Genomic DNA, 27386 nt, shown 5'->3' with positions numbered 1-27386 from the left:
GGAGTTGAGAATAATAGATACAATTAAAGTTGCCTAGAGCAGTTGTTTTCCATGTTAGCTGTATACAAAAGCTAGAAATTTTTGAGAATAAAGATGCCTAGGCTCTACTCCAAACATACCTGAGTGAAGCCTGGGCGTTTTTAAAAGCACCCAAAGTAATTAGTTTGGGGAAGACAAATTTTAGGACAACTCAGACACATTTAAAAGATGAGTAGAAGAGGATCCTGAAACTAAGAAATAACTTATGTGGCCAATGAAACTGAGGGAAGAAGGTTTTTTTTTTTCACATCTTGTGGTCTCTAGTTTCATAACCTATTCCAATACTCCCACTTACATACAGTAAGCACCTTGTGAACTAGTGCCTACATGTGAGAAAGAACATGATTTTTGTCCATCTGAGTTAATATAATACTGGGAAGAGTGAATTTCAAGTAGTGAAAAGCTGCTGTGTGTGGCGATACATTTAATCCTAGCACTTGGGAGGCTGAAGCAGGAGGATCATAAGTTCAGAGCCAACCAGGGCTACATAAAATAAAAGATCCTGTCTAAAGATGATAGATGATAGTTCAGCCATGAAGATCACTTGCTGCTTTTTCAGAGAACCCAAGTTCAGTTTCTACTAACCACCTCACGTGGTTTACAACTACCTCTTTACTCCAGCTTCAATGGATCTGATGCCCTTTTCTGTTCTCCGCAGATATCCCCACACACTGGTATTCTATTCACTTACACAAAAAAATAGGGGCTGGAGAGATGGCTCAGAGGTTAAGAGCACTGAGTGCTCTTCCAGAGGTCCTGCGTTCAGTTCCCAGCAACCACATGATGGTTTACAACCATCTGTAATGAGATCTGGTGCCCTCTTCTGGCCTGCAGGCATATATGCAGACAGAATGCTGTATACATAATAAATCTTTGTTATTTTAAAGTAAGTAAATTAACACTCTAGGTTATATGTTCTCTCCACCCATTGTTTTTTAGACAGGGTCTTTGCTATGTAGCTCAAGTTAGCTCGAACTCTTCTTTCCTTAGCCTTTTAAGTGCTGGGTTTATAGGCATATATCTCAACACATTAGGTCTTTTTTTTCTGAGAACAGTCTTTCTGTATAACTTCAATGACTTGGAACTTAGAGATCCTCCTACCTCTGCCTACTGAGTGCTGGGTTTAAAGGTGTGTGCCATTGTGCGCTGGTGGATATTTTTTTTTAATAGTTGTCCTGTGCATCCCTGATACCTTCTCACTGAAAGCTAATAATAGCCCTTCTGCACACCAATTTTTGTCTACTAAATGTGTGCAGACACTGTTAAGAACTACTGCCTCAGTAAAAGTTTTGGAAGAGAATTGAATTCTGAATACAAAGTAAAATAATTATACAGAGTATGATTTCTCTCTTCTGGAAATATAAGCACTTCCTAGTATCTCTCCTGCCAAAGACAGGAAAGATATTCTTTCCTTGGCCATTCTTGGGGTTTTGGATGAACAAGATTGTAATTCTTATTTCCCTGGGTTTCAACAGCCTACAGACAAAAACATTGCATTATTAACAATATTGTTTAAGCTTTCAACTTGTGTAAAACCCTGCCCAGATCCCTAACCCCCCTTTTTTCCCATATTTATGGTGCCTTAGGAGGCATGCTTTATTGCTCAACAAGATAACCAGTCCCTATATGGTAATATCTCATTCCTAATTTCACCATTCCTCAGCAGAAGACTTGATAGCACTGAGCAAAAATGACTTCACACAGCACCTACCATCTATCAGGGTCTATCACCAGAGTGTCACAACCTCCCATTACCTCCTCTCAGAGTCCCAAGATGCCCACTCAACCATCAGAATCCATAGAACTGATTCTAGGACAACTTCCAAATGTAACACACCCCTTTAACAAATCTTGGAAATGGGATCTCTGCATGCCCCCTAACAGTAAATAAAGGGTATCTACAAGCCCCACTTCTTCAAACATTCTCATCTCTTTACTTATCTGAAGTCTGTTTTGATTTAGTCACTTGCCAGAGCTCTCAGATGTTGATCATTTATTCTTTATATTGTTACCACTGTAGTGCACTTTAGGAAAAAAAAAATCAGTGTTTCTCTGTTGAGCTGTGGTGACACTCGCCTTTCATCCCAGCATTCAGCAGATAGAGCAGGCATGTCTCTTTGAGTTTGAGGCCAACCTGGCCTGCAGAGTGAGTTCTAGGACAGCTAAGGCTACACAGAGAAACCCTGTCTCCAAAAACAAAACAAAACAAGTGTTTCTCCAAAGGTCCCACACTCCACACTACCTTTAACTTCCTCATTTCTTCTCTCCCTTCTTCCCTTTCACCATTTTTTTTTCTGGCTGTATATAGCTCAGACTAGCATTAAACTCACTATATAAGGCTATAGACACAGCTCAATGGTTAAAAGCCTTGTTGCCCTTGCAGAAGACTTGGGTTTGGTTAAATCTTAAAACAACTTACTGTGTAGAACAGGCTGACCTCAAACTTCAAATTCTTTTGCTAGCCTCCCAAATGCTGGGATTATGGATTTGTACTACCGCACCTTGCAACCTTTTAATAATAGTTGTAGTTTGTTGAGATTGGTGGAGTAGGTTTGGTTAACAAAGGGAAACCCAAATGTCAATAGAAATAAGAGAAAAAACTAAGGCAATTTTACAAAGTTAATGGGGTCTTTTAAAGAGAATGACTATGAGGTAGGCAGCAGAGAGTTGGATTGGCTCTGACTAAAGCTGAACAGCAGTACTAAGTCTGGGTGGGATACATAGCTAGATGTCTCATTTTTTTTTTTATTTCGAGATTTTTTTTTTTAAAAAAGGCTCAGCATCTAAGGGTACTTTTGTCAAGCCTGACAAATTGAGTTGTATGCCTGGGACCCACAAGGTATATGGAGAGAAATGACTTTTCCAGTTATGCTGTGGTGTATGGATTCATATACATACATATATAGGTACTCATGAGTGAATGATTAAATGAAATTTAAAAGTTAAAATTCTCACCATTTTAGATTTAGGTTGGGGCAAAGTTAGTAAGAAAATGAAGCAAACTTCCCAGTATCTTCTCTGTATTTTCTTTGGCAGCTCGCTAGTTTTGTTGCCAGATTCTGGGCACTAACAAGGGACTTGATTTAGGGAAGTGTCCTACTTTTTGTTTTTTATTTTTTGTCAGCTTGATACAATCTCAGTCTCCTGGGAAGAGAAAACTTCACTTAAGGCATTACAGATCTGATTGGACTGTGGGCCTGTCTGTGGGAGGATTGTATTCCAGATTGATACAGGAGAGCCAGTTCCACTGTGAGTGGGGTCATCCCATGGAGGTAGAAGAAAGCTAGCTAAGCATAAACCTGCAGGTAGTGTTCATGCCTTCAAGCTCCCGCCTTTAAATCCCTGCTCTGACTTCCCTCAGTGGTGGACTGTGACCTGGAAGAATAAGCCAAATAAATCCTTTCTTCCTGAGTTGTTTCTGGTAATGGTAGTTGTCACAGCAGCAGAATGAAGCTAGAACAAGAGGAAAACTAGCCACAGAGAAAGAACTTTTGGCTCTGTCCTTCCTCCTTTGCTCTGATGAAAGGAAATATGGCTGCATAGAAAAAACACCCAACCACGGGAAGGAGGATGTTCCAGGGCAGTCTGCAGAGTGAACAGCCGTAGTATTTCCAAAGCTAGTTAAAGTGACAAGTATTTATTCGTGAAAGAGAAAACAAAAGAGTTATCAGGAAACTATCCTGAAGAGACCAGGAATTAGGCCCAAAAAGCAAACCTATTTTGAGGCCTCACCAAGTTCCGGAGTTGTTCCCTGATTTTTGGCTCCCAAGGCCCTGTGGCCTGTGGCCTTTGCTTTCTTGGTTTGGAGAAATAGAATGAGAAAGCAGGTGCCTCTTGCTTTTCACCTTCTTTGTTGCAGGACTTTGCTATGAACAAGGGGCTCAGCTTAGCACGTCGAAAGTCTTTGATACACGAGTCATCTATGACCTCGGGCTCCTTCCGGAACCTTGTAGGCTCTATCTTCCCAGTTTTAGGTACATCATACACGAAGAAAACCTTGTTCTGCAGCTTTTTTTGGATCCAGGGGTTGCTTGCGGCCCAAACAAGTAATGTCTCTTGTATCTGCATGGAAATAAAGACCTTGAGGCTGGCTCACTTTGGGCTGGGACTGGGAAAGGAGGTAGAACCTGAGAGGAGATTCTAGACATGGTTACTGTGACCCCAAGGGATCAAATCAAGCGACAGTGTCTGAGGACTTTTGCCCCAATGCCCCATCATTGACTGGGAACAAACAGTAAAATGAATGGGAGGCTATGTGACAGGAATGTCTTACACTCTTCTTCACAGACTGCGTCTCTTCTGCATCCAGCATATCCAGCAGCAAGTGGAACACCTGTGGGTTACGGGTCCCCAGGGCACCCTGGGCAGAGAAAATGAATCTGCCTAAGTAGCCAGCTTCAGGAAAGTAAGATACCCCGTCCTCTTTCCCATTTTACTCACTTTGAGTTGACACTATGGCCTACAGAGAGATTTGGTTTCCCTTGCCTTGGCCTTTGGGGATTTGTTCCCACTTATCAAGACTTTTTCTCTAATACCTAATCACATCCTTCATATCCATCTCTCATTTACCCTACTGATTCCAAGGCTTGAATCTTCAATAGAACTAGAATTCCAAAGTAAATAACCTTCCCGAACCACACAGCTCTTTCTTATCTTCACTAACTGCAAAGTCATTTACTCCCTCACCATCATCAAGACGCCTCAAAAATGGATTCAGGAAAAAAAATAGCACTGCTTACCAAAGAGATGATTGCCTCCTGGCGGTCAATGGCATCTGGGCTCATCAGTTGCCTGTGTAGAAGGGAGTATGTTGTTCAGTTACAGGAAAGGGAGAGGGAGGCTGCTTATGTCTCAGGCCCAGAGTGAGAGGGCATGATGGTGAGTGCTGCTAATTTCATTCCCCTCTCGTTTCTCAAATCAGAGAAGCTGGGAGACAGATACTATAGTTCACCACGAAACACTAAAATGATGATTAAGGTTTGATCCTCACCACAACTCTTGGCCTTCTGAAAGTTTCCTTGGGGTTATAATATAGTTTAATTGCAACCCTGAGTGGTATTACTGGCCTTTTTTTTTTTAATATTTATTTATTTATTATGTATACAATATTCTGTCTGCGTGTATGCCTGCAGGCCAGCAGAGGGCACCAGACCCCATTACAGATGGTTGTGAGCCACCATGTGGTTGCTGGGAATTGAACTCAGGACCTTTGGAAGAGCAGGCAATGCTCTTAACCTCTGAGCCATCTCTCCAGCCCCCCCCCTTTTTTTTTTAAATGACAGATAGAAGTCTAGAGTCAGAATGACCTGCCCAGAAGTACAGATAAGATTTTCAGCCAACCCCCGCTGTTGCCTTCTGGCCCTATCTAGTCCAACTCACGCCTCCATCAGTTTCATTATTAAAGGCTTCATCTTGAGAACTTCTGCTGTTTCAGACACAGCCTGCCTCATTGCCTGCAGAGTGGGACAACAGAAAGCGGGAAGGCACGGATGTACCATCATATACCTTCACTACACACTTAGTTTTTGTTACAAAAACTGTCTTGAGCAACTGAATAGGTGAAGGACAAGCAAGCAGGCAGTTACAGTACTCTGAAAGGTGCACACATACATAGGATTTCCTTATTCAGTCTTGGGTTGGGATGTTTTCCGGCAGGAAGTGATACCTCAGCTTATTGAAGAATGGCGGGTGGTGGGGAGACACTTGATTTTCTGAGGTGGTCAGACATCAGCATCTCAAGAGAATAAAGAGGAGAGATTTAGGCCTGAGAACTATGGTCTTACTAGGAAGGGTTCATTGTGTATCTTCTTCTTGAGCAGGTCAAATGTGAGTTCCTCCAGTCCCTGTGCCTGGATCCTTTCCAGTCCAATGGTCTTGAGCATCTGGGTAGCTTCAAAGCGGTCCTAAGGAAAGGGACAGGGAGGTGTAAAAGAAAGATGGTGCCTTTTCCAACCCTCTTCTGTAAGTGCTAAGGCAAGTAGCCTAGAGCTTACGTCAATGACGACAGAGTGTAGCTGTTCCAGAATGGCCCTGGTGACTGCAGCTGAGTGAACTTTCATCATCTTGACCAGCATCCTAAGTGCCTGTGAAGGATGGGATGGGGCAGGATATATGGTGTACCCAGAGGTGTGCTGATAGCCAAGCAGACTTTAGGGCTAGCCTAGAACGCAATGGGGAATAGAGAGAAGGTGCTTCTTTTTGCCTTTCGGCCTTTTGAATAAGAGTACAAGTGGGTGTGTGCACATATAAAAAAATGGACACTCATACCAAATATATGTATGTGTGTACACTTATTTGTCCATATATCCCCACAGGCATGTATTTACATATTCATTAACACACAGGGAACTGTGCTGTGTGCCCAGATGAAACTTGTTTCTTTTGGGATGTGATGGTAGGACCATAACTGCACCCAAGTCAACACTGGCCACTGTTTGCCAAGCACTTCCCAGGGATCCTGGCTTCCTGCCTCTCATACCTTCATCCTCTGAGGCATGGGCCCTTGGCACAGACATAGCAGCAAGAACTCTTGGACCATGCTGTTTCTGGGCCTCAGGAAACCCAAGCACAGGGCTGCCTCTAAGGACACTTCGTTCAGCGACTTGTCTATCAGCTCCTGCAGCACAGGCACCAGCTCTTCCTCATTTTCAACTTTAGGTCTCTTAAAGGGAAACAATATATAAAATGAGCAGCAGGAGGCGCTATGGCTTCAGCGGGCAGTCACCTTTTAATGTAATTTTTTTTTTCCCTCTTTTGAGCTAAGAACTCATTTTATAGATGACCCCAAACCCAGGGCCTTGTTGCCTCAGTCTCATAGGAGCTGGGATGTCAGGCACATGCTGCCGTCCCTGGCTCAGGCTTCATGTTTTCTAGAATGTTGCTTTCGACCATTTTTCTCTAAACTAAGCCTCAGGCCATCACATGATTTTTGCGCTCTTTCCCCTACTTTTTCCTGTCTATTCTTTCCTAAGTCATATATTTTTTCCCCTTCGAGACAGGGTTTCTCCATGTTGCCCTGGACTCACACTGTAGACCAGGGTGGCCTCAAACTCCTGTTAGAGTGAACGTTTTGAAATGAAAACTACATTTTGGTGAAGACCTCTGAAAGTTCCTTATACAGAGTAAGAGCCCGGGTACTTAAGCCCACGAAGCCACGTACATTCTAGTCTGTGAACTTCTTGGACTAGACCTTCATTTCCCGTTGCTTTCTGTTTTCTGATTCCATTTCAACAGCACTGCCTTTTCTGGCTGATCCTTGACCATGCCCGTCATGTCCCCGCCTTTGTCCTGGGTAGTGTTTCTGCTGGAACACCCTGTCTTAGGTGTCTGGAAAGCATCTTCGTGTCTTGCTCAATTGGACCGTCTCTGTCTACCATGTCTAAATTACAGTCCATCCTCATCCTTACTTGGCAATCTTGGTGCGGCTTACCTCCTCCCACCATATTTGTACCACTAACAAAAATATATACTTCTGCATATTAAATTATTAAATTATTTTTTTGTGAGTCCCACAATCAAGGCAGGATGCTTTGCCCTTTTTGGTTTTTTGATAATCCTAAGGGACCAACAGTGCCTGGCACATGGTAACTGTTTAATATGTATTTGCTGAATAAATGGATGAGTAATGGATTCTTTTTTTACACGAAGCACTGTTTGAAGTAAAGGATGAGGGCTCTAAAGAGACCCCCAATAAGTGAGAGCCGTATCAGTGGACTCCCTTGGTGTCTTTGACTTTTTGACAGAGATTTTGCTTCAACGGGCTGCTTTAGAGGTGATGGTAACGATGGCGCCCACTTAAAGAGCACAGACATACTGGTTTCTTATAGAATCTCACTCTTTTCAGCTTTACAGAGCTTGTCTAACTGTGAGTTTATCAGCCTATACTTCTGTTCAACTTTAGAGGGAACTCTACAATGACAGTGTCTCCTATTAAATCTAAGAGTCAGGCTGCCTTCTTTTAGACTCAAGTCGGAGCTGAAATCACCAATTGCCTTGACCATATATGGTCTTACCATATAGTAAGACCATAGTTCTCAGGCCTAAATCTCTCCTCTTTATTCTCTATAGATGCTGATTTGCCCCATTTACAGATTCTCTTCCCAGTCACCTGGCTGTTCGGCACAGCAGCCCAGGAGTTCAGAGCTACGCGTAGCCCCATCAGGGTCTCTCTCCTTTGTCCCTCATTTTGTCCCTTCAACTGTTTGATGAGAGCCTGGATCACAACTTTATTAAAGCAACCTGGATAGGGAGGGTGCTCAGGTCAGGGCAGGGCCTCAAGGATTATTCTTCTCTGTAAGGACCCATTTAACTCCACTTTACTCTGAAGACAGGAGGTCCAAGTACTGGTTTCCAGGGGGTTGCCCATTCTCCCATTGTATCAGAGAGCTGGTGAAGCATGAACGCAACTTGTAGAGCCTTCCCTGTCCTCTCTGCCCAACAGTACCTAGGGTAGTTCCCAGCCCCTGCAGAACGCTAGGTCATACCCCCTTCCCTTTCACCCACACCCACAGAAGAAAGTGGCTGTGCTTTTATACCTCCCACAAAGGGCGAGAACATACCTAGGATGGCCAGGGCTCTATAAGCCTCATCCTTCACTTTTGCTGAACCAGTTTGAGCCTGTTTAAGGAGGAAATAGTGAAAGCATACCATAAAGTGGTAGATTGTCAAAGCTTTAAGGATTGTTTCAGTGTGACTTCTACAGAATAGAAACCAGAGAACTAGAGCGGCTTGTTCATGCTCACACAGAATACACTGACAGGATGGTGCCAGGAAGCAGCACCAAGCCAGGGAGATGGCTCCTGTGCACATTCTCTATGCTATCGGTATCTCATAGTCACTTGGTTTAGGCAAGCACTTGGATTCTCAGAGCTTCTATTTGTGAGATACTATTAACCCTTCTGAGAGCTCAGTAAGATTGTAGATGTGACTATCAAGAGTGATTAGGCTCAGGCTGGGTGTGGTGACTCATGCCTATAATTCCAACAGTTGGGGTCAGGAGGCAGGAGGATTGCCCATGGGTTCAAAACGTGGGCAACATAGTAAAAATCTATCTCAAAATAAACTAACAGGGCTGGAGAGATGGCTCAGAGGTTAAGAGCACTGACTGCTCTTCCCGAGGTCCTGAGTTCAATTCCCAGCAACCACATGGTGGCTCACCACCATCTGTAATGAGATTTGGTGCCCTCTTCTGGCCTGCAGGCGTACATGGAGGCTGAACACTGTATATATAATAAATAAATAAATCTTTAAAAAAAATAAAATAAACAACAACAACAAAACAAACCCAGCAAAACACACACACACACACACACACACACACACACACACACACACACAACTGACCTCTATCAATAATGATAGCAGGATGCTTAGCTTAACACATGTAAGCCTGGAGTGATGTTTTAAGTCAGAGGATGAACTCAGTCCCAGTGTGGTGATAGAACCCAAAGGCCTGGTATATGCTAGCCAAGGCTTTATTACTGATCTACCTCCTCAGTCCTTAGTGTTTTAAGACAATCTTGCTATGCAACCCAGTTCTCCTGCCTCCACCTCCTGAGTGCTAGGATTACAGGCATGAGCTACTAAGCTACAGCTCCAGTTCTTTTCTGGCTTTTTCAGCCCAAAGTATTTTCATAAACAAGGAGGATCTTCAGATTCCCACTGTCCTCAAGCTAAAGTCTAAAGAGGCCAAAGACACAAATGGGGACTTTACACATGGTGAACCTGACTTTTTCCTGGTACTCTGGAAAGCCTTATGTGCCCATGCTCCCACCCTCTACATACCCCTGAACTCCATGCAGCCCCAGAACTCACCACCTGCCACAGCGCTTCTATGACAAACTTGTTATTGATGCCCAGATGGCCTAAAGCCTGTAGGAAAGGAAAAAGACCTCGGACACCAGCTCAAGAGTTATTGTCTTCTGGACACAGCTGAAATTTATACCTGGGGTGTCCCCGCCCCCTACCATCCACCTTTAGCTGGTTTTCCCTTTTTATCTCAGTTACCACTCCCGGAAGCTGCCCTCCCACCCCCTTGCTGCTTCTCACATAGGCCGCATAGCACTGTTCGTCCTCTCTTGGAGATTTCAGGCTGTCTGTGAGTTCCTGCTCATCCAAGGAGGGCCAGTTCGATGGAAGAAAAAAGCAGAACTCCAAATTGAAAGCAGTCCAGCCAACCCCATCCCCATTCTCCCTTCCCTCCATTTGGCAAAGGAGGACTCAGGGCTGAAGGGTAGTCTGAACCCAAGGTGAAGGTATCCACAGAAAAGGAGTATCTACAGTCCTCATCCTACCATGGTCCTGACCTTTAATCTTTGGCACTTCAGGGGGTCCTCGGTGGGATCTAATGATCCAGTTCCCAACTTAGGTTTTAAAGTCAACTTGCTGATGGAGACATGAAGGTTTTGTATTTGGGCACTGTCTTTGAAGTACCTGTGTGAGAAATTGCAGAGAGAGCCACGGTCCCCTTCTTGCTCCCCCTCCTACGTGTATCACGCCCCTAGCTGTGCCACAGAGCCTCAAGAGAAGAGACCAGAGAAGGATTCAATGATACTCACTCGATGGAGCTGCACTTATAGGACCCCAAGATCCTTTCTATCTAGGACCTGATTTGTCCCACTCTTGGCTCACCCCATCCTGATTCTTCCTCTCCTTTCCTGGAGGAGTTGTATGGTGTGAAGAATATGGACACGGGCAAAGCACACCTTGGGAGCTTTCTCCTTCTCCAAAACACCATCTGTGACTCCCGCTCCTTGCGTCGATCATCCAGGGTGGGCCAGTGTATGAAGAGCTCATCCTTCTTATCATGCAAGGCAGGAGTTGAGTCTGGCCTGCTCGCATGCACCCTCCAGCACTCCGGACTCGGGGGAAATGTCTCCTTTGGCAACTGGCAGGGAGAGAAAGTGGTAGGGCAGTCAGAGGCCATGACTAGGCCATTACTGGAGTGCTGGGGCCAGAGAAAGGCGATGGAAGGGAGGAAAAGGAAACACGAGAGATACCACTTTAAGTCTAGGCTGGAGCCACAGCTAGCATCTCCCCCGTTTATAGGACTTGGAAAAGCCATTTTACTATCCCAAGACCTCAGTCTTCTTGGTAAAACAAGTCTAATTCCTTGTTCTGCTCCTCTCCCAAGATAGCTGTGAAGTCCAGAAGCACCCTAGATCTTGAAGGGATCTGTAACTTGATCTGGGTTCATGGTTTGGTTACTTGAGAATCTCAAAGCCTTTGAAAGGTCATGTGGGCAGGGAGGAGGCCAGGGCTGGGGGAGGTATAAAGCTAGGGCAAGGAGGTCACTGCTTATTCAGACAAGAGCACCTATCGTATGTTACATAGTTATCAGCTTCCATGAATCTCATAGGTTCCTCGAGAAAAACAGGCTTCCTTCAAGTACTGTCTTTACTGTGGGACAGCTTGGCTATGTGTGTGGCTGAGACTACACGTAGCACCTTGTGCATGGAAGATCTCAAGCCCTTAACTGCGGGGTACAGTTCTGACTGTAGCAGAGGGGTTTGTGTAGGCCAGTGGTTTTCTGAGGATCTGGCCAAGATTCGGACATCTCTCAAACTTCTCTATCTTTACAATGGATCTCTCTACACAACAGGGAACAATGGGTTCCAGCCAGGAGCTCTCAATTTAGTGACTGATAGTATTTTAAGGGTTTTCCAGTGATTGTCATGACTTCAAATCTTGGAATGTTGACTTCTATATTTAGAAAGCATAAATAAGAAATTTCAAAAGGATGACAGCTTAAATTTGGATTTCAGGTAATGAATAAAATATTTAGGACATTTATATGATTTTAAAAATCCCATGCATTGCTTATGGGATATTTAAAGTTGATTGTACAGTCTGTGTTTTTTTCTGGCAACCTCAAGTAAGGCTTGCTACATTAGCAAAATGATTCCTTTTAGCAAGCACTCTGCATAGGCCAGGCCTTACAGACTTTGTCTCATTAGAAACTCTCTACAAGGGGGCAGGCACTGTTGACGTATTAACGAGGAGACTCTGAAGACTCACTCCGAGAAGGTCATTAACTTGTCCAAGATCACACAGCATTAACGGCAGACCCCCAGGTGAACGCCACTAGTTCTGTGAGCTGGCTTGAATTGGGAGGGAGTTTGGTGCCCTTGGACACAGCTCCTAAGGTAACAAAAGTTACTTACCTTGTAACAGGACAAGGGCAGATGAACAGGAGCCATGGCCCTTCTGAATTCTGGCAAGAGCAGAAAGGAGATATGCGTGGTTCAGACGAGACAGGAGTTAAAAACGTGGGGTCAAGCTCTTTGTGGAGGTCCTCATTTGTTTACAGTTAGTAAATACCAGCACTAGGTATTTCCCCAAGACCCAGGGTGGCGCTTCCCCGTCAGGGCTATGCCTGCGAGCCTTCCAGAAACGCTGCCAGGAGCTTCATTTCAACCAGACATCCCGGAGCCTTCCATGTCATTGACATTTAAGGAACACAGCACTAGCAGAGTGTCCTCAACCCTGGCTGCCAATCAGAATTATTGGAATGATAGTTGAACACACCTAGGCCCTGTATCAGGTTACTCTGCGTCTTATCTGTGGTAATAGAGCCTGGGCATTCTGGGCAAGCTCGCCTGAAGATCCTGTAGTCAGTTAAAGGTGAGGACTATTGCTCACTCACTCTCTCACGTGTGAACGGGCATTAAACTCGCCTGGAAGGCATGTGAAAGTCCAGAGTTCTGGCACTCCTTCCCTTAGTAGCTGATTCTCCAGGCTTTGATCTGATCATTCTGGGACGTTTTGGGAAGAACTGGTCTAGCATTTGAGGCAAAACTCCTGGTTTGTAGTGATTTACAAAGGGAAACTCATATGGAAATACACACAGGCAGTGTGGCTGCGAGGCACCCTGGGGGGCTGGGAAGCAGATATTTCCTAGAGGAGATGATACAGACCAAGTCTTGCATGTAAGCAAGAGTTGGCCGGGTGGTGGTGGCGCACATCTTTAATCCCAGCACTCAGGAGCCAGAGACAGGCAAATCCCGGAGGTTGAGGCCAACCTGGTCTACAGAGCGAGTTTTAGGACAGCCAGGACTACACAGAGAAATCCTGTCTCAAAAATTAAAAACTAAAAAAAAAGTTAACCAGAAAAGTCGGGGGTAAGAACAGTGGACTGAGGGAAGACCTTATGCAAAGAACTGGGGGGTGAGAGTTGGTGCAGGGAGCAAGGCTCAGGTATGGGAGAAGCTGGGGACACACAGCTGTCGCCACTTGAATAATCCAGTAAGTCTGAGGAAACAGAGATTTACTGTGAGGGCTGTTGGGGAGTCACATGTTCAGAGGCCTGCCTTGGCCTTTCCTAAGGATTCGCTAAACCCAGTGTCTGAGATTGGGTCTAGCTAGCTAGCTTTACTTTATCAGGCCCCGCCCCTGGCTCCATTCCTTCCTTTCTGGTCCTCACTTTTGTTCCGGTTTCGATATTCCAGCCATGGGTAATTGAACATTGATTTGGGGATTTGAGCGAAATTGGACTGGTTTTCGTGGCCCATCCTCTTTGGTGTAGGGCAGGACAGCCAAAAAATTCAAGGACATGAAGCAAAGTGGGGCGCTGCTTGACAAGGCCCTTCCTTCCGCTGGCAAAGAGAAACCAGGGAGACACTGGACTTCTGGAGAGGGAAGCTCCTGAGAGCTGAGCAACCAGGTTGCCAATGGAAACAGAACCCGGTTCCCTTGTTGAGCCCCACTGCTGGCCCCTGTTGCCCTGCTGACTGAACTGCTGGCCGAATTCCATTTCCCTCAGCAGGAAAGCCGCAAAGTCACACGCGTCTGCTCCACTCCAGTGGTTTTGATGGGGCCCGGCATGTGTTTGTGAACCACCAAGCCATGTGAGGGGCAGGAATTGTTCACAGGACTGACTTCAGGAAAATGACAGGGATAGAAAAACCTCATTTATTCGCACATCCCTCCTTGCTGGTAGAAGGCTATGTGGTAAGGAGCTGCCGTTCATATCTCTTTTTGCTAGTGTTGTTCTACCTTGCGGCCTTTCCCCTCCCTTGCTACCTGACTCAGACCTTTGGAATCCAAGTCAGTGCGATGCCATTTCTGAAGGCTTTCCTCCCCAAGCTTCCTTCCCCACCTGACTCCACCCTGGCATCTAACAGTGCTGGCGTGCAGTAGGTCAACACACAGCAGGAAGCCTACCGTGTGTCTTCTTTTCTGTTGCTGTGGTTAAAATGCCCTGACAGAGGCAACTTACGGATGAAAGGGTTTATTTTATTTCATGGTTCAGGTGGCAATCCATTATGGCAGCAGGCTGTCAGTCACAGTGAGAACACAGTTGCTTATCATATTCTCTTCGTTCAGCCCAGGGCCTAGCCCTGTGGTGCTGCCCCCATTAAAGGTAGATCTTCCTACTACTAATAAGCTGATTAAGAGGCTGGAGAGGTAGCTCGTCAGGTAAGATCATTAGTGAAGACCTGGGTTTGGTTCCCAGCACCTACATGGCCACTTACGATGGTCAGTGGTTAAGAGCATTGCCTGCTCTTCCAAAGGTCCTGAGTTCAATTCCCGGCAACCACATGGTGGCTCACAACCATCTGTAATGGGGTCTGGTGGCCTCTTCTGGCCTTCAGGGATACGCACAGACAGAATATTGTATACATAATAAATAAATAAATATTAAAAAAAAGAACACACAAGGTGTACAGACATGCAGGTAAACACTCATACACATAAAATAAATATAATTTTTAAATTTATGCTTAAAAAGAAAAAGGGAAATCCCTTCCAGGTATGCCAGTGGCTTGATTCCATACTCATTCAGGGTTTCTCTGTGTAACAGCTCCCGCTGTCCTAGAACTTGCTTTGTAGACCAGGTTGGCCTTGAACTCATAGAGATCCACCTGCCTCTGTGTGTGTGGCACTACGGCCAGGCTGGACTGATTTCTTGACAACCAAAATTAACCATGACACTATGCATCAAAAAAATATGGATCATTAGGGCTAGAGAGGTGGGTAGCCCAGTGGTTAGCACTTGTTGCCCTTGCAGAGGACCTGAATTGAATTTCCAGCACACTCGTGGTGACTGACAACCATCTATCACCTCAGTTACAGGGAATTCAGCAAGCACACATGTGGTGAACATGCATGCATGCTTGCAAAGCATTCATACATATAGAGTGGAATAAACAAATCTAAAAAATTAAAAAATAAGGATAATTGAGTCATCACACTTAATAGAAGTCAAGTGACATGATAAGCTTGTATGTGCTGCATAGATGAAGACAACGTCGCTTAAGTGGAATTCCTACCAAAATTGCTTCAATATACAAGATACAAAATTATAAGCTAAACATCTTGGCAATTTCAATGCTCTTAAGGACACCCCCCCCCCCAATGATGTTCAGTCAGGCGATGAAGCACACACTTGTTACCCCAGCCTGAAAGCTCGAGGCCAGTCTGGGCTGTGTACTGAGATACTACTCAATAAACAAATGGCTGGGCATGATGGGTCAGCCATGTAAGCTCTGCACCAAAGACGGAGGGGATTACCCTAAATTCCAGGCCATCCTAGTCTACACCAGGAGTTCCAGGCAACTTAGGGCTACATAGGAACCCCCTCCACACACACACACACACACACACACACACACACACACACACACAGCCAAAAAGTATGTTAAAGAACATTCAAAAGGCCAGGCATAATAGCACATGCCTTAAATCCCAGCACTCAAAAGGCAGAGGCAGGTGAATTCCTGTGAGTTCCTGGCTACCCTGATTTACATAGCCAGTTCCAGGCAGCCAGGGCTACACAGTGAGATTCTGTTTTTTGTTTTGTTTTAAAAATAATACTAAAAAGATATTTTACTAAATATAGCTTATATACTGAATTAGATCCCTCACTACAACCCCTCGTGAGACAAGGTTTCTTTATGAACGCTTGACTGTTCTGGATCTCTCTCTGTAGACCATGCTGGCCTCAAACTCATAGATCCACCTGTCTCTGCCTTCCTAGTGCTGGGATCAAAGGTGTGCACCACTACTTCCTGGCCTGAATCAGAGTCTTACTTTAAAAAAAAATTGCTGAAGAGGGCATTATTGAGACAGTGGGAAGGTGTGATGATGTATATTTGATGACTATGTTTTAGAAAATAGTGTCAATGTTAGTTTCTTGTGTTTTCATTCTGTGGTTATATGAAATGTTCTCGTCACTAGTAGATGATACTGAAACCCTTCGTAGTGTAGTGGTTTTGCATATGCAGCTTTGAATGGCTCAGAAAAAAAAATGTGTATACCAGAGAAGAGGGGAGAATTTTTTAAAATTTATTTGTAAATTTTTTGTGTTTAAAATTTTGTAAAGTGAGCATGGGCAAACGTAGAGGTCTTTGTATCAGATCTAGTGGGTTTAGAAACTTTTTGACTTTGTTTTCCTTTTGTTTGTGGAGCTTTGGGCAGATTCCATGTTCCCATGAGTTTTACTGAGGTTTGAGGTGATGACATGGCTCAGGGGTTAAAGATGCTGCGCAAGCCTGTTTACCTGAGTTGACCCCGGCCCTCACGAGAAGACAAAAGGAGAAGGTGAAACCCACTCACATGTCCATTCCCCAATCCTGTGTGTGTGTGTGTGTGTGTGTCTGTCTTTCTATCTCTCACACAATTTAAAAATGAAAACATGGGCTGTGGTGGCGCACGACTTTAGTTCCAGCACTCGGGAGGCAGAGGCAGGCGGATCTCTGTGAGTTCGAGGCCAGCCTGGTCTACAGAGCTAGTTCCAGGACAGGCTCCAAAGCTACAGAGAAACCCTGTCTTGAAAAACCAAACCAAACCAACCAAACAAACAAACAAAGGACTGGAGAGATGGCTCAGTGATTAAGAGCACTGGTCCATCTTCTGGACGACCTAGGTTCAATCCCCAGAACCCACATGGCAGCTCACAACTGTCCTTAACTCCAGCTCCAGGGAATCTGCTGCTCTGTCCTGGCCTCCTTGGGCACCTCATATAGATCACACATACACACAAATAAAAATAAGATAAATCTTTATTACTCTTAAAAAAAAAAAACCTTACAGGCTGGAGAGATGACTCAGAGGTTAAGAGCATTGACTGTTTCTCCAGAGGTCCTGAGTTTAATCCCCAGCAACCACATGGTGGCTCACAATCATCTATAATGAGATCTGTCTGGTGCCCTCTTCTGGCACAAGGTCGTACATGCAGATAGAGCACTCATACATAAAATAAATAATTCAATAAATCTTAAAAAGATGAACACAGTTTTGTACTGTAAACGGATCTAATATTAGTGCCCTGTCTGTCTGTCTGTCTCACACACATAATTTAAAAATGCAAACAGTTTTGATCTGTAAACAGATCTACTATTAGTGCCTACCCCTAAGGTTATAAAACGAAAGAGGGTGATGGATGTGAGGGGCCGAGCCAGTGCTTGGCACATGGTGCTCAACTAATTTATCTAAACTGTGACTGCATCTGTTCCTATATGTGTTCACCTGAAGGGACACATGGGTGGGAAAGGTGAACTACCCCACCCCCCCCGTGCTGGTACAGTTGGCACAGTTATCAAAAACCTTATCTAAAATAATGTAGGCCTCAAGTCATCTTCTAGGGACAATAATAGTGTTAGAGTGGCCCACTGGAGATATGGCATGGGTCAGTCAAAGCCTGAGGAAGCAGAGAGGCATTGTGGCCGGGATCCACATAAACCCTTGGAGACTTATAGGTAGTACATCATGATACTTAGATCCCAACCCTAGTAGGTAAGTCACTGGCTACTTTACCAGCTTTGCCTATCTATGCTTAATTTCCAGAGGGTATTGGCTCCCAGCCTTGCTAACTGCCAAGGTCATACGTTTGATGTTGTTATTAGGTGTGTGCCTCCATCTCTGCATGCTTAATACTTGTAGGGAAGAGGCTTCCTTAGAAAGAAAGAAAACCAGAAACCAGCGTGGTCCTTGTATCAGAAATTTTAATGAAATGCTGATTTCTTGGGTTTGCTGCACAGAGCCTGTGAGGGCCTGAGACATGAACATTTGTGTATGGGGTCTCCATTTTCCTTCTTTGCTTGAGAGATCCACAGGCTTCTTTCCTGGTCCCCAAACCAAGCTGAGAAGCCTGAAGCTCAGTGTCTGGAGACTTCCTGTTGTCATGGGCAGGGCCTCAGTAGACCTCCCAGGCTCTAGGGGAGGATACTGCTATAATCTCTAGATATGGTAGCATCTATGCCATCCCTAGAATGAGTGGGAGTAGGGGGCTGATGAGTGCCACCCCCAAGCTGGTCAGGACTACAGCAAGCAAGGACAGGTAAGGGATACAGGATCAGGCTCTAGAAACCCTCTATTCTACTTCATCTCCAAATAGTTGATGTATTCTTGAACCCACTTCTTCTTTGGATTGGCGCACACTTGACGGTTCTTATGGGTGATAAAGCTGTAGGAGAGAGGAAGAGGTTAACAACGGGGCAGCTTTTTGTATACGGAGACTGAAAAGCATATAGGGAAATGGTCGTGGGAGGTGGGTAGGGCTTTGTTGTAGCTCAGGGCAGTTTTCTTCCTTTTAGAAGACATTTTTTTTTCTGTTGGAACAAAAGGCTTCCAGCTACAGGCAGAGTTTCAATCACATTAATTCCCTACAAACACACACAAATCTAGAACTCAGCATGGAGTAGACCAAGCATTGGCCTTTTCTTGGCTCTTTCCCTTGCTCTAGGCCTTATGCTGAGTGCTGAGTTTAAAGAAGTTGGGTATTGATTGTACTTAAATCAGAACCCAAGCTGAGGAAATGAAGAGGGAGCCCTAGGACTTGCTAGTGCTTGTCACTCGCAGCCTGTAGCTGGGGAGTCAAAGGACCAGGATAACAACTCCCGCAGTCAGAATTTCTTGGGCTTCCATTTCCTCCTCCTCCTTTATGTGGTATGTGATACCAAAGAACAAGTCATCTTGGGTAATTCTTCCTTTCCTTCCCGCCTCCATTTTTGGGGCCCTTTGCTCATCTGACTTTCCTTTCTACCTTCCTCATAAGAGCAGGTGTCCTCAAGGACACTGCCCCCTTGAGTTCTCTTCCCTCCAGCTCCAGCCCCAGGCCTGGCATATAGTTGATGCTTGATGTACATTTATTAAATGAGTGAGTGGATGGATGATTGCATTCATTTCTAACACGCACCCACCAGACCATTTAGATAACGACAATAGCAGGTTGATCATTCTCTATACCCATTATGTGCCAGGGGATGGTCTAGGGACTATTATTCTCTCTGTGACCTAGTCCCCTCCCCCTCCCCCAAAGTGCCATAATTATCCTCTTTGGAACTACTGCAGAGAGGTTGAGGGGCCCCAGTTTACCAAACGACATAACTAGGATTCTAACACGGCAGACCAGCTCTGCTGTGTTAGACCAAGACAACGTGGCCTAGCCTCTTTTTGTTGGCAGCTCCCGGATTCTCCTCGGCCCTTTTTTTCCATGGATTGTCTTGCTGCAACTTTGCCTGGGTTCTTCCTGTTTACACAGTTTGCCCTCTAGACGTGTGTTGTGGAACACGCTTTAACTAGGTAAATGTTAACTTTAACTGTTACGTTTGTTTATACTGCAGAATATTGTAGAATGTTAACTATGTGAAGGCATGTTGCGTTTGTTTATACTGCAGAATATTGTAGAATGTTAACTATGTGAAGGCGTGTTGCGTTTGTTTATGCTGCATTTATTCAATTATGTAAAGATGTGTTGCATTTGTTTCACCTTGCCTGCCTGCCTAAGTCACCTGATTGCTCTAATAAAGAACTGAATGACCAATAGCTAGGCAGAGAAATGATAGGTGGGTTGGCGAGCAGAGAGAAAATGAGGGGGTGATATCTAGGCTTGAGGGAGAAGAGAAGAAGGCAGAAAGTGAGGGATACGCCCGGGGCCAGAAGCCAGGCAACAGCAGCCAGTCAGATAGGAGAAGCAGTGAAAGTAAGCTACACAGAAGGAAAGAAAGGTAAAAAGCCCAAGGCAAAGCGTAGATGAAGAGAAACAGGTTAAGATATCAGAACTAGCGGGGCAGTCGTAAGATAAGGCCGAGCATCCCTAAGTCTCTGTCTTGATTTGGGAGCTGGTTGGTGGTCTAAAAGAGAAGCCTGTGACAGACCTGCAGACCCGCACACCTCTCCATCCCTGCATCGAAACCTCAGCACCACCCTTATCTCTCGCTTCTGACCATAAATCTGTTACCCTGGCTGACAGCCTCCAAAGCTCCTGACTCTTGTTTCTTCTTGCCTCCGGGTACCACTCAGCCTACAACACTGCAATGTGGGTGATTTCAACAGCCTCTTATCTAGACCCCCTTCTTCTGGGCGTTCCCTGTTCCAGGTCATTTTAACTCTGGCCAGCTCTGTGCTTTTCTTCAGCTTTCTGACACTCAAGAGTGCTCTGCTCTCTTCCCGTGTCCCTACAAACCAAAGGAGAAGCCCGTGACCATGTTCTTAGACACACCCCACCCCCACACTTTTCCTAATCTCTCCATGAATAGCATTTTACAGTGCTCACCCCTGAAGCTGGACACACCCCCTCTTCTCTCTTGGTAATGTTTTATAGGGTGCTTTAGTCATTCTGTGTCTCACTTATAGCTCTTACTAAATAAAATCTCCAAAGCCAAGGATAACAGTTTTATTCATCTCTGCCTGCTCATAATAGATGCTCCAGGGATGGTTTTTAAAAATGCTAATTTTTAGAGCTAAATTTAGTAATACTAATTATTAATATTATACTTTTAGAATCAGGGTCACAAAACATTTTTGATTGGGGCTAAAGAAATGGCTCAGTAGTTAAGAGCACTGGCTGCTCTTCCAGAGGTCCTGAGTTCAATTCCCAGCAACCACATGGTGGCTCACAACCATCTGTAGCAAGATCTGGTGCCTTCTTTTGGTTTGCAGTCATACATGCAGGCAGAACACTGTATACAAAATAAGTAAATATATCTTAAAATATTTCTTGGATTAACACTTTTCAATCTTTTATTGTCCCATTTTCTTCTTTTATTTTTGGATTTATTTTATGTGTATATTTCATCTGCATGTCTGTATGTGTACCATATGTGTGCCTGGTGGCTGAGGAGGTTAGGAGAGAGGGCATTGGATCCCCTGGAACTGGAGTTGCAGATGATTGTGAACCATCATGGGAATGCTGGGAGTTGAACCTGGATCTTCTGCAGGAGCAGCAAGTGCTCTTAACCATTGAGCCGTTTCTATAGCTCTCCATCTTCATTCTGTGAATCATTAGCATCTTAACTGTCTCTTCTGCTTTTGTCACTAATGACTTTGCTTTGTAACAGGAAGAGGGAGCCCTAGAGACAGGCTCCAGCCCTCACTTGCTGTGCAGCAATGAGACAAACGCCTCAGAATCTGAGCTTCATTACACGGAGAGACTTGCACACACCTGTCAGGGCTACACACAGTTTAGACGCGTGTACATAGAAGTGACAGAGATAGGACACATGTCCTTGACCCTGCCTCTTTCCTCAGAGGATTAGCTGAGCTGGATTGGGTGTGAACTATGGAAACTTTGGGCTCTTAACTGGAGAGGGATGGTGGAGTGGATCTTCTCCAGGATGTTTCAGTTTGTGCTCACACCAAAGTTTGCGTCCTAGGAACTGTGTCTGTCAGGGTAGGCAGGATCCTCTAAGGCACTGGTTCTCAACCTCCCCAATGCTGCAACCCTTTAATACAGTTCCTCATGCTGTAGTGACCCCAACAGTAAGATTATTTCCGTTGCTACTTCAGAACTGCAATGCTGCTACTGTTATGAGTCATAATGTAAATATTTTTGACATAGAGGTTTGGCAGAGGGGTCGCAACGGGCAGATTGAGAAGCAGTGCCGGAAGGATACTGTGTCCGGTTCTTTTTATGTTACGGCTGGGGACTGAGCTGGAGGTGAGGAGCCATGGACCCTTGAGGAGCCTAGAGGGTGGGTGGGGATGATAAGGGGCACTCTCCGAGAAGGGTCGTGACAGGGCTATAGTCAGACCACGGCAGGGGTGGGGTGGGGTGGTCGGGGCTTCTGTACCCCAAAGGGGAACCCATAGGGCTGAGACTCACACGACTGCGGAGTTGGAGCACTTGCTGCTGGTGTAGAAATACTCCTTGACATGGGCACGAGGCAGCGTGAGGGAGAGGTAGGAGAAGCAGCAGGGAGTGGTGTCCGCGCCATCTGGGGGAAAGAAGAGAGGAAGGGGAAGGAGAGCCTTTTCTTAAAGGTCAGTTGCACTGGACACTGGCCTGGGCCCTCGGCATGATTTATCTCGAAAGCAGCATCTGTTGTCATCTATCCTGGCAGAAATGGAGGCTCAGAGGACACAGTTGCCACACTGGAGATTTCAACAGCAGCCCGAAAGGATCTGTTCAAACCCTACGTGGTCCCTGAGCCAAGCTTGTGCATTATCCTCTGTCCCATCACCTGCGGGCACCTTCTCTGCTCTGCACCCTCTGCCTTGTTCTTCAGCTCCCCTCGTGGATTCCAAGCTTGGTTTCTTTGGGTGTGTAGAATGCAATCTAGGGAAGCATCTGAAGACTATAACTTATGATCCTATATGGGACCTGAAAGTGCCTATCACACTCCAGGGTCTGGCTGGGCTGTAGTGAAGGGCTCTGAGCAGAGAAGCTCTCGGTGGTCAGTCAATTCAAGATGTCACACAGCGGCACAGTTGTCACCTTGCAGCAGAGCTGTGGGGCTTATCTTCCCAGCCAGATAGGGCTGCTTGGGATACCGGTTTCCACACTCCAGCAGTGTGCACCCTTAGACAAGAATCTGTCTCCCTGGGCCTCTGTTTCCCACTGTAAGTCAAGAACAGCCACTGCAAGCCTAGTTGTAATAAACAGGTTGGCACAAGTAAAGGAATCTGCATGATGCCTGACCTGTATAGGCACTTAGTTCCTCTCTCTCTCTCTCTCTCTCTCTCTCTCTCTCTCTCTCTCTCTCTCTCTCTCTCAGCCCCATTTCTTTTCTATCTATGAAACAAGAGACTATCACACCTCACACACCTCGGGCACTTTAAAACGTATTAGACATTTCTTAGAAGCCATTCTGGTGACAGATATAAGTGAGTCATTTTCCAAGGTCAGCCTGAGTGACCCTGCCTTACCAGTCCACACTTTAGGGGTACCTGCAGAGTTCATAGTGTAGACTGTGGAGACACAGACAAGTTCATTGTGGGGGAAGCATCCTGCCATAATGTGGCTTAGAGACCTAACAGGGATGACAAGATCACTGCCAGTAATATATAAGAATGACGAGGGGCTGAGGCAGCATACATGCTATGACTGGGGTGGCAGGATGGGGTGGGCATCTAGACAGAGTGTGAAGGGCGGTGGCAGAGCCCTGGACTTACACGGAGAGGCAGATGCAGGAGCACAGAGGGTGGCAGCAGTGAGGAAGATGGCGAGGGCAACTGCGGAGATCTTCATGGTACCCAGGGCAGAGGCTGTGGGAGATGCCTTCCTTGTCTCAGGATCCTCTGCAGGGATGCTCTGCAGCTCAGGCAGACCTTTTATAGATGCCAGGGTAGCAGAGGAAGTGCCCCCTCCCTCGGGTTGGGGGAGTTTTCACAGTAGACACCAGACACTAGCTGCTGTCACCAGTGAAATCCACAGAATGGAAACAAAAACTGAAATCTCCTCCAGAAGTGTATGACTCTGCCTCTACTGCCCTCCGGTCCAGGGATGACTCTCGGTTTCCTCTCCGGCCAAGCACAGTGTGTGTGTGGGGAATCCCCCACATCACCCTTCCTCTGCGGCATCCTCAGATCATCCTTCCAAGCAGGTTCTCCCCAGACAGCAGGGAGCTGCTGCCTTAAGGCAAATGGGGGTCAGTTAAGTTAAGGTCAAGACCTATTGATCTTTACTTGGCAACTTCCCAAGTTCTTCCTATTTTCTCCACGGAAGGGTGTTTGTCATGTGTACACTATATCAGAAACAGAACACACTTGCGCTGTTCTACAGCGTCAGACTTAATTGATAATAAATTAACAAGGGATAGTGGGTTTGCTGACAGCAATTTGTCAAGTAATCCTGATTCCCTTGATAACCAGGTAGATATAGAGGTATTTACTGTATGATCTGAAGGTTAATATTAGTATCTAAAACAGGAATAAAAGAGCCTGTGTCTTGTCTGTCCATCTATTTATCTATAATATCTATCTATTTATCATCTATATATCTACCTAGGCGCTAAGGGAACGGATAGGGCTTCAGAAGAGTCTCTATGGGATTAAAGATTAAAACTGTTGAGATCTGCTGGAGGTACCTACTGCAGAATCAAACTTCAGGGCCGCATGTCAGAGCCAACCCTCAGAGTCCAGTCCCAGCTAGAGGAGCAAAGTGTAAGAACATGGATGCTGTAGCAGTGAAAGGGAGGACTGGGTCCAGATGGACAGTGGACCAGCAAATGGATCGTAGGTCCAGGAGGATGAACTAGCGGATGGTAATTCTAGTAGGCTATTCCACGGTGGGAATGGATCTGAGCTCAGGTTCTGGGCAATCTGGAATTCTCTGTCTGTCAGCCCTTTTGACACATGTACCATGTGGTCAGATGACAGGTGGGTGGAGGCTGTTACCATCATGTTAAGCGGTATGAAGCCACCTGTCCTGTGTCTCACTTTGGTCCTTTGTCTATAAGTATAACTAAATATTAAAGAATAGGGACTCCTTGAACCACAGGGTTAGATCTGCAGACTTATTCATCCTGGAATACTGCAGCTCTGTGTACGCGGGCCACCTTCCTTCCATGCCCCCACCTCCCTGCTGCGTATAACCGCAGATCTGTTCCTTGTTTTCTAAGACCGTGTATATTCATGAAGCCCTGCAGCATTGTTTCCCCTGTCTGCTCTCTATTGCTTATTAGTGACTTCGAGCAACTTGTTATTTCCTTTGGTCCTGCCTCTTCCTCTATGAATTGAGAAACTGCACAAAATCGATGTTGGTTAATCAAACCATTTAAGATAAGATGATTTTTCTTTTGACTATTTTTTTAGAGACCTGAACAGATACACTTGTGGGCTTCTGAGTCGTTTTGCCAGCTCTTATCAACCCTGACACCCATGGTGTGTGTTTACACAAGCCTCTCTGATAGCCCACAGTCCTCCAGCCACTCACTACTCATCCCCTAGCCTGGTCTAGTATTTGTTTTGCTTTCTTTCTTTCATTGGACTCTTCCCAAGCTGAGCTGGCTCTCAGCCCAGTCAGACTGATGTTATGAAGCCAGTTGCAGCCAAGGAAAATGAAATCCCATTTCACATGAATCCCAGAGCTTTAGTCAGACAAGGGGTTTCCCCAGGTCTATGTGGGTCAGCGCTGGCTCTTCTGGCCACTCCTATCAATGTGCCTGAAGCAGGGAAAGTCCAGTTAGAAAAGCCAGAAGCAAAGGGTTTTAGTTCTTTTGCCCCAAGGGTTTTAGTTTCCCCATATGTAAATTGGAGTATGCTTCTTGATTGGATCCCTTTCTCCTTCCTTACATCTGAGACAGCAAGCTGCTGGCTCCCACCCTCTGCTTCCGGAGGGTCCTGTTGGACAGGCACCCCAGTAGCCATTACCCCTGTTTCTAAAGCCGGCTCCTCAACCACATTCAAGCTAGAGGTTTGCAGCCTAGCCCCGGCAGCTCTTCTCACCTTCACCACACAGGCTCTGAGCACGCACTTGCTTTCTGCAGCTGGAGACCACATGCGGTGTGTTTGCTGATGAGCGTGTGTGTTTGGGTCAGAGAGAGAGGCCAGGGTGGTGGGAGCATGTGTTCTTCCAAAATTGCTCATCAACAGATAACTTTAGGCCTCCTCTGCCATGAGAAGAGTGCATTTTCATTGTTTTCTTCTGCATGTCGCTTCCAGGATTCCCTTTTTTTGTCTCATACTTCTGGTGAATTTTTTTATTCTAACTCTTTAGGAATGCTTACTGCCTGAGTGTGGGCCCATTGGTTCTGCTGCCCCTCCCCTCCAGAAGGAAGTCCGATTGGAGCAAGGCCGACTTGAATTTGAAATCAGATAGCCCTTGCTGTCTCTGTGCCATTTGTTAAATCTACTATTTGGTTTCTCTTATGGAACCTGGGCTATGAATGGGTACCCAGTTCTAGGAGAGCCATTAGGACCAATGGAGGCAATCAGGCAGTGACCATTGCTGGCTCTCAGAAGATATATATTTAAAATCCAGTTCCCAAACTTCCACGCTCCAGCACTTCTTTCCTTCTGTTCTCCTCCCCAGGAAAGAGTTTGTGTCAGCTGAGACTTTGGAGGCAGGAAGTGACGCCCCATCAACTCCAAGTGTCAGGCTAGACCCTTGAGTAAACTCCAGGTCTCAGGCTGGACCCGTGAGAGATTATTCTATCTAAGAAGACATCAGTCCTAAATACTCTGCCTACCATGCCTCTTCTCCCTTCCTGGCTGCCCCGCCCCCACAGGCTGCCCCGCCCCCATAGGCTGCCCCACCCTCACAGGCTGATTTTGACAGACGGGCTTATAAAGACAGTGACAAAAGTCCCCAGATTCTGTCCCTTTTTTGATCTGGCCCAGGAAAATCCCTGGTTCTCTATGACTTTCTTCCCATCTCATACGTGGGCGTCTCCAATTCCAGGTTATTCTATGCTGCCTCCTTTTCCTCCATTGCCCACCCCATCAGCACCAAACCCTCAGAGTCTTCTCCCCTCAGAACCTCCCTAGGTCTGTAGTATTAGAGATGCTTGGGTGGGTAGGAAAGTCCCCTTGGGGAATTTCGTTAAGTTGGAGTTTGGAAATTCTACACCTTAGTCATGCTTCCTAACGTGTGCTTTGGATGTGGAGTGAGCAAGGGACCCGGATGTAGGAGGCCTAGAGTCTAGTCCCAACCATGTGCTAGATCTAGCTGTGAGAAGCTATGAGATTTGGCAAGGCTTTTGTGAATCTTGGTTTCTTCAGCAGAGAAATAGAGGGGTAACAGTATCGTCTTGACGCCCTCTCCTCATGAAAAAAATAAAATAGTAGGTGATTTCTCGTGCACTGGAGAGAGAACTGGATGCCCATTTCCCTGAAAGTCAGCATATAGTACTCCTCCTGTGGGTATGGCTGAAAGGTTTTTTTTTTTTTAATCCCTTCATTTTCCGGATCCTGGAGACTCACGGTACCACCCAGCTCACGTAGTTCCTTCTGTAGGCAGTTCTGTGGTCCTCCATTTACCCTCCGTACCACCCTGTCACTCACCCACTCCAGCCTCCACCCGTCCAACCTTTCGTCTATGCAGTGGAGACATCTCCTGTCTGTTAACGTGCCTTGTTCACAGGATAAAGCAGCATTTGCTGACTCAGTCAAGAAGGTGATGTGTTGGGGGTGATGTGGAGCAGCTGATAGAAAGGTCAGAACATAGGAGAAGCAGCGTGGAAGGGTGG

The 27386-nt window shown here is 45.8% G+C and overlaps 2 protein-coding genes across 2 annotated transcripts; both read right to left on the bottom strand.

Moving 5' to 3' along the window:
- Window positions 1-3735: 3735 nt before the first annotated feature.
- On the bottom strand, window positions 3736-13667 carry Heatr9 (HEAT repeat containing 9). Its single transcript, XM_075941795.1, has 15 exons — window positions 13460-13667; window positions 12201-12250; window positions 10743-10924; window positions 10344-10470; window positions 10087-10143; window positions 9853-9909; window positions 8598-8655; window positions 8147-8277; window positions 6518-6700; window positions 6033-6122; window positions 5823-5942; window positions 5419-5492; window positions 4779-4830; window positions 4313-4399; window positions 3736-4101 (listed from the first exon to the last, which is right to left on the bottom strand). The coding sequence occupies exons 1-15, from the start codon at window positions 13545-13547 to the stop codon at window positions 3736-3738; spliced, it is 1722 nt and encodes a 573-aa protein (XP_075797910.1). The 5' UTR covers window positions 13548-13667.
- Window positions 13668-17954: 4287 nt separating this feature from the next.
- Window positions 17955-23581, bottom strand: Ccl5 (C-C motif chemokine ligand 5). The gene is made up of 3 exons (XM_075942291.1): window positions 23371-23581; window positions 22082-22193; window positions 17955-18442 (listed from the first exon to the last, which is right to left on the bottom strand). The coding sequence occupies exons 1-3, from the start codon at window positions 23444-23446 to the stop codon at window positions 18355-18357; spliced, it is 276 nt and encodes a 91-aa protein (XP_075798406.1). The 5' UTR covers window positions 23447-23581; the 3' UTR covers window positions 17955-18354.
- Between the last annotated feature and the right edge of the window lie 3805 nt (window positions 23582-27386).

The sequence above is a fragment of the Microtus pennsylvanicus genome, chromosome 11, assembly GCF_037038515.1.
Source record: "Microtus pennsylvanicus isolate mMicPen1 chromosome 11, mMicPen1.hap1, whole genome shotgun sequence".
NCBI lineage: Eukaryota > Metazoa > Chordata > Mammalia > Rodentia > Cricetidae > Microtus > Microtus pennsylvanicus.
Note: the sequence above shows the minus strand (reverse complement) of the source record. Positions and strands in the feature narration are given on the sequence as shown.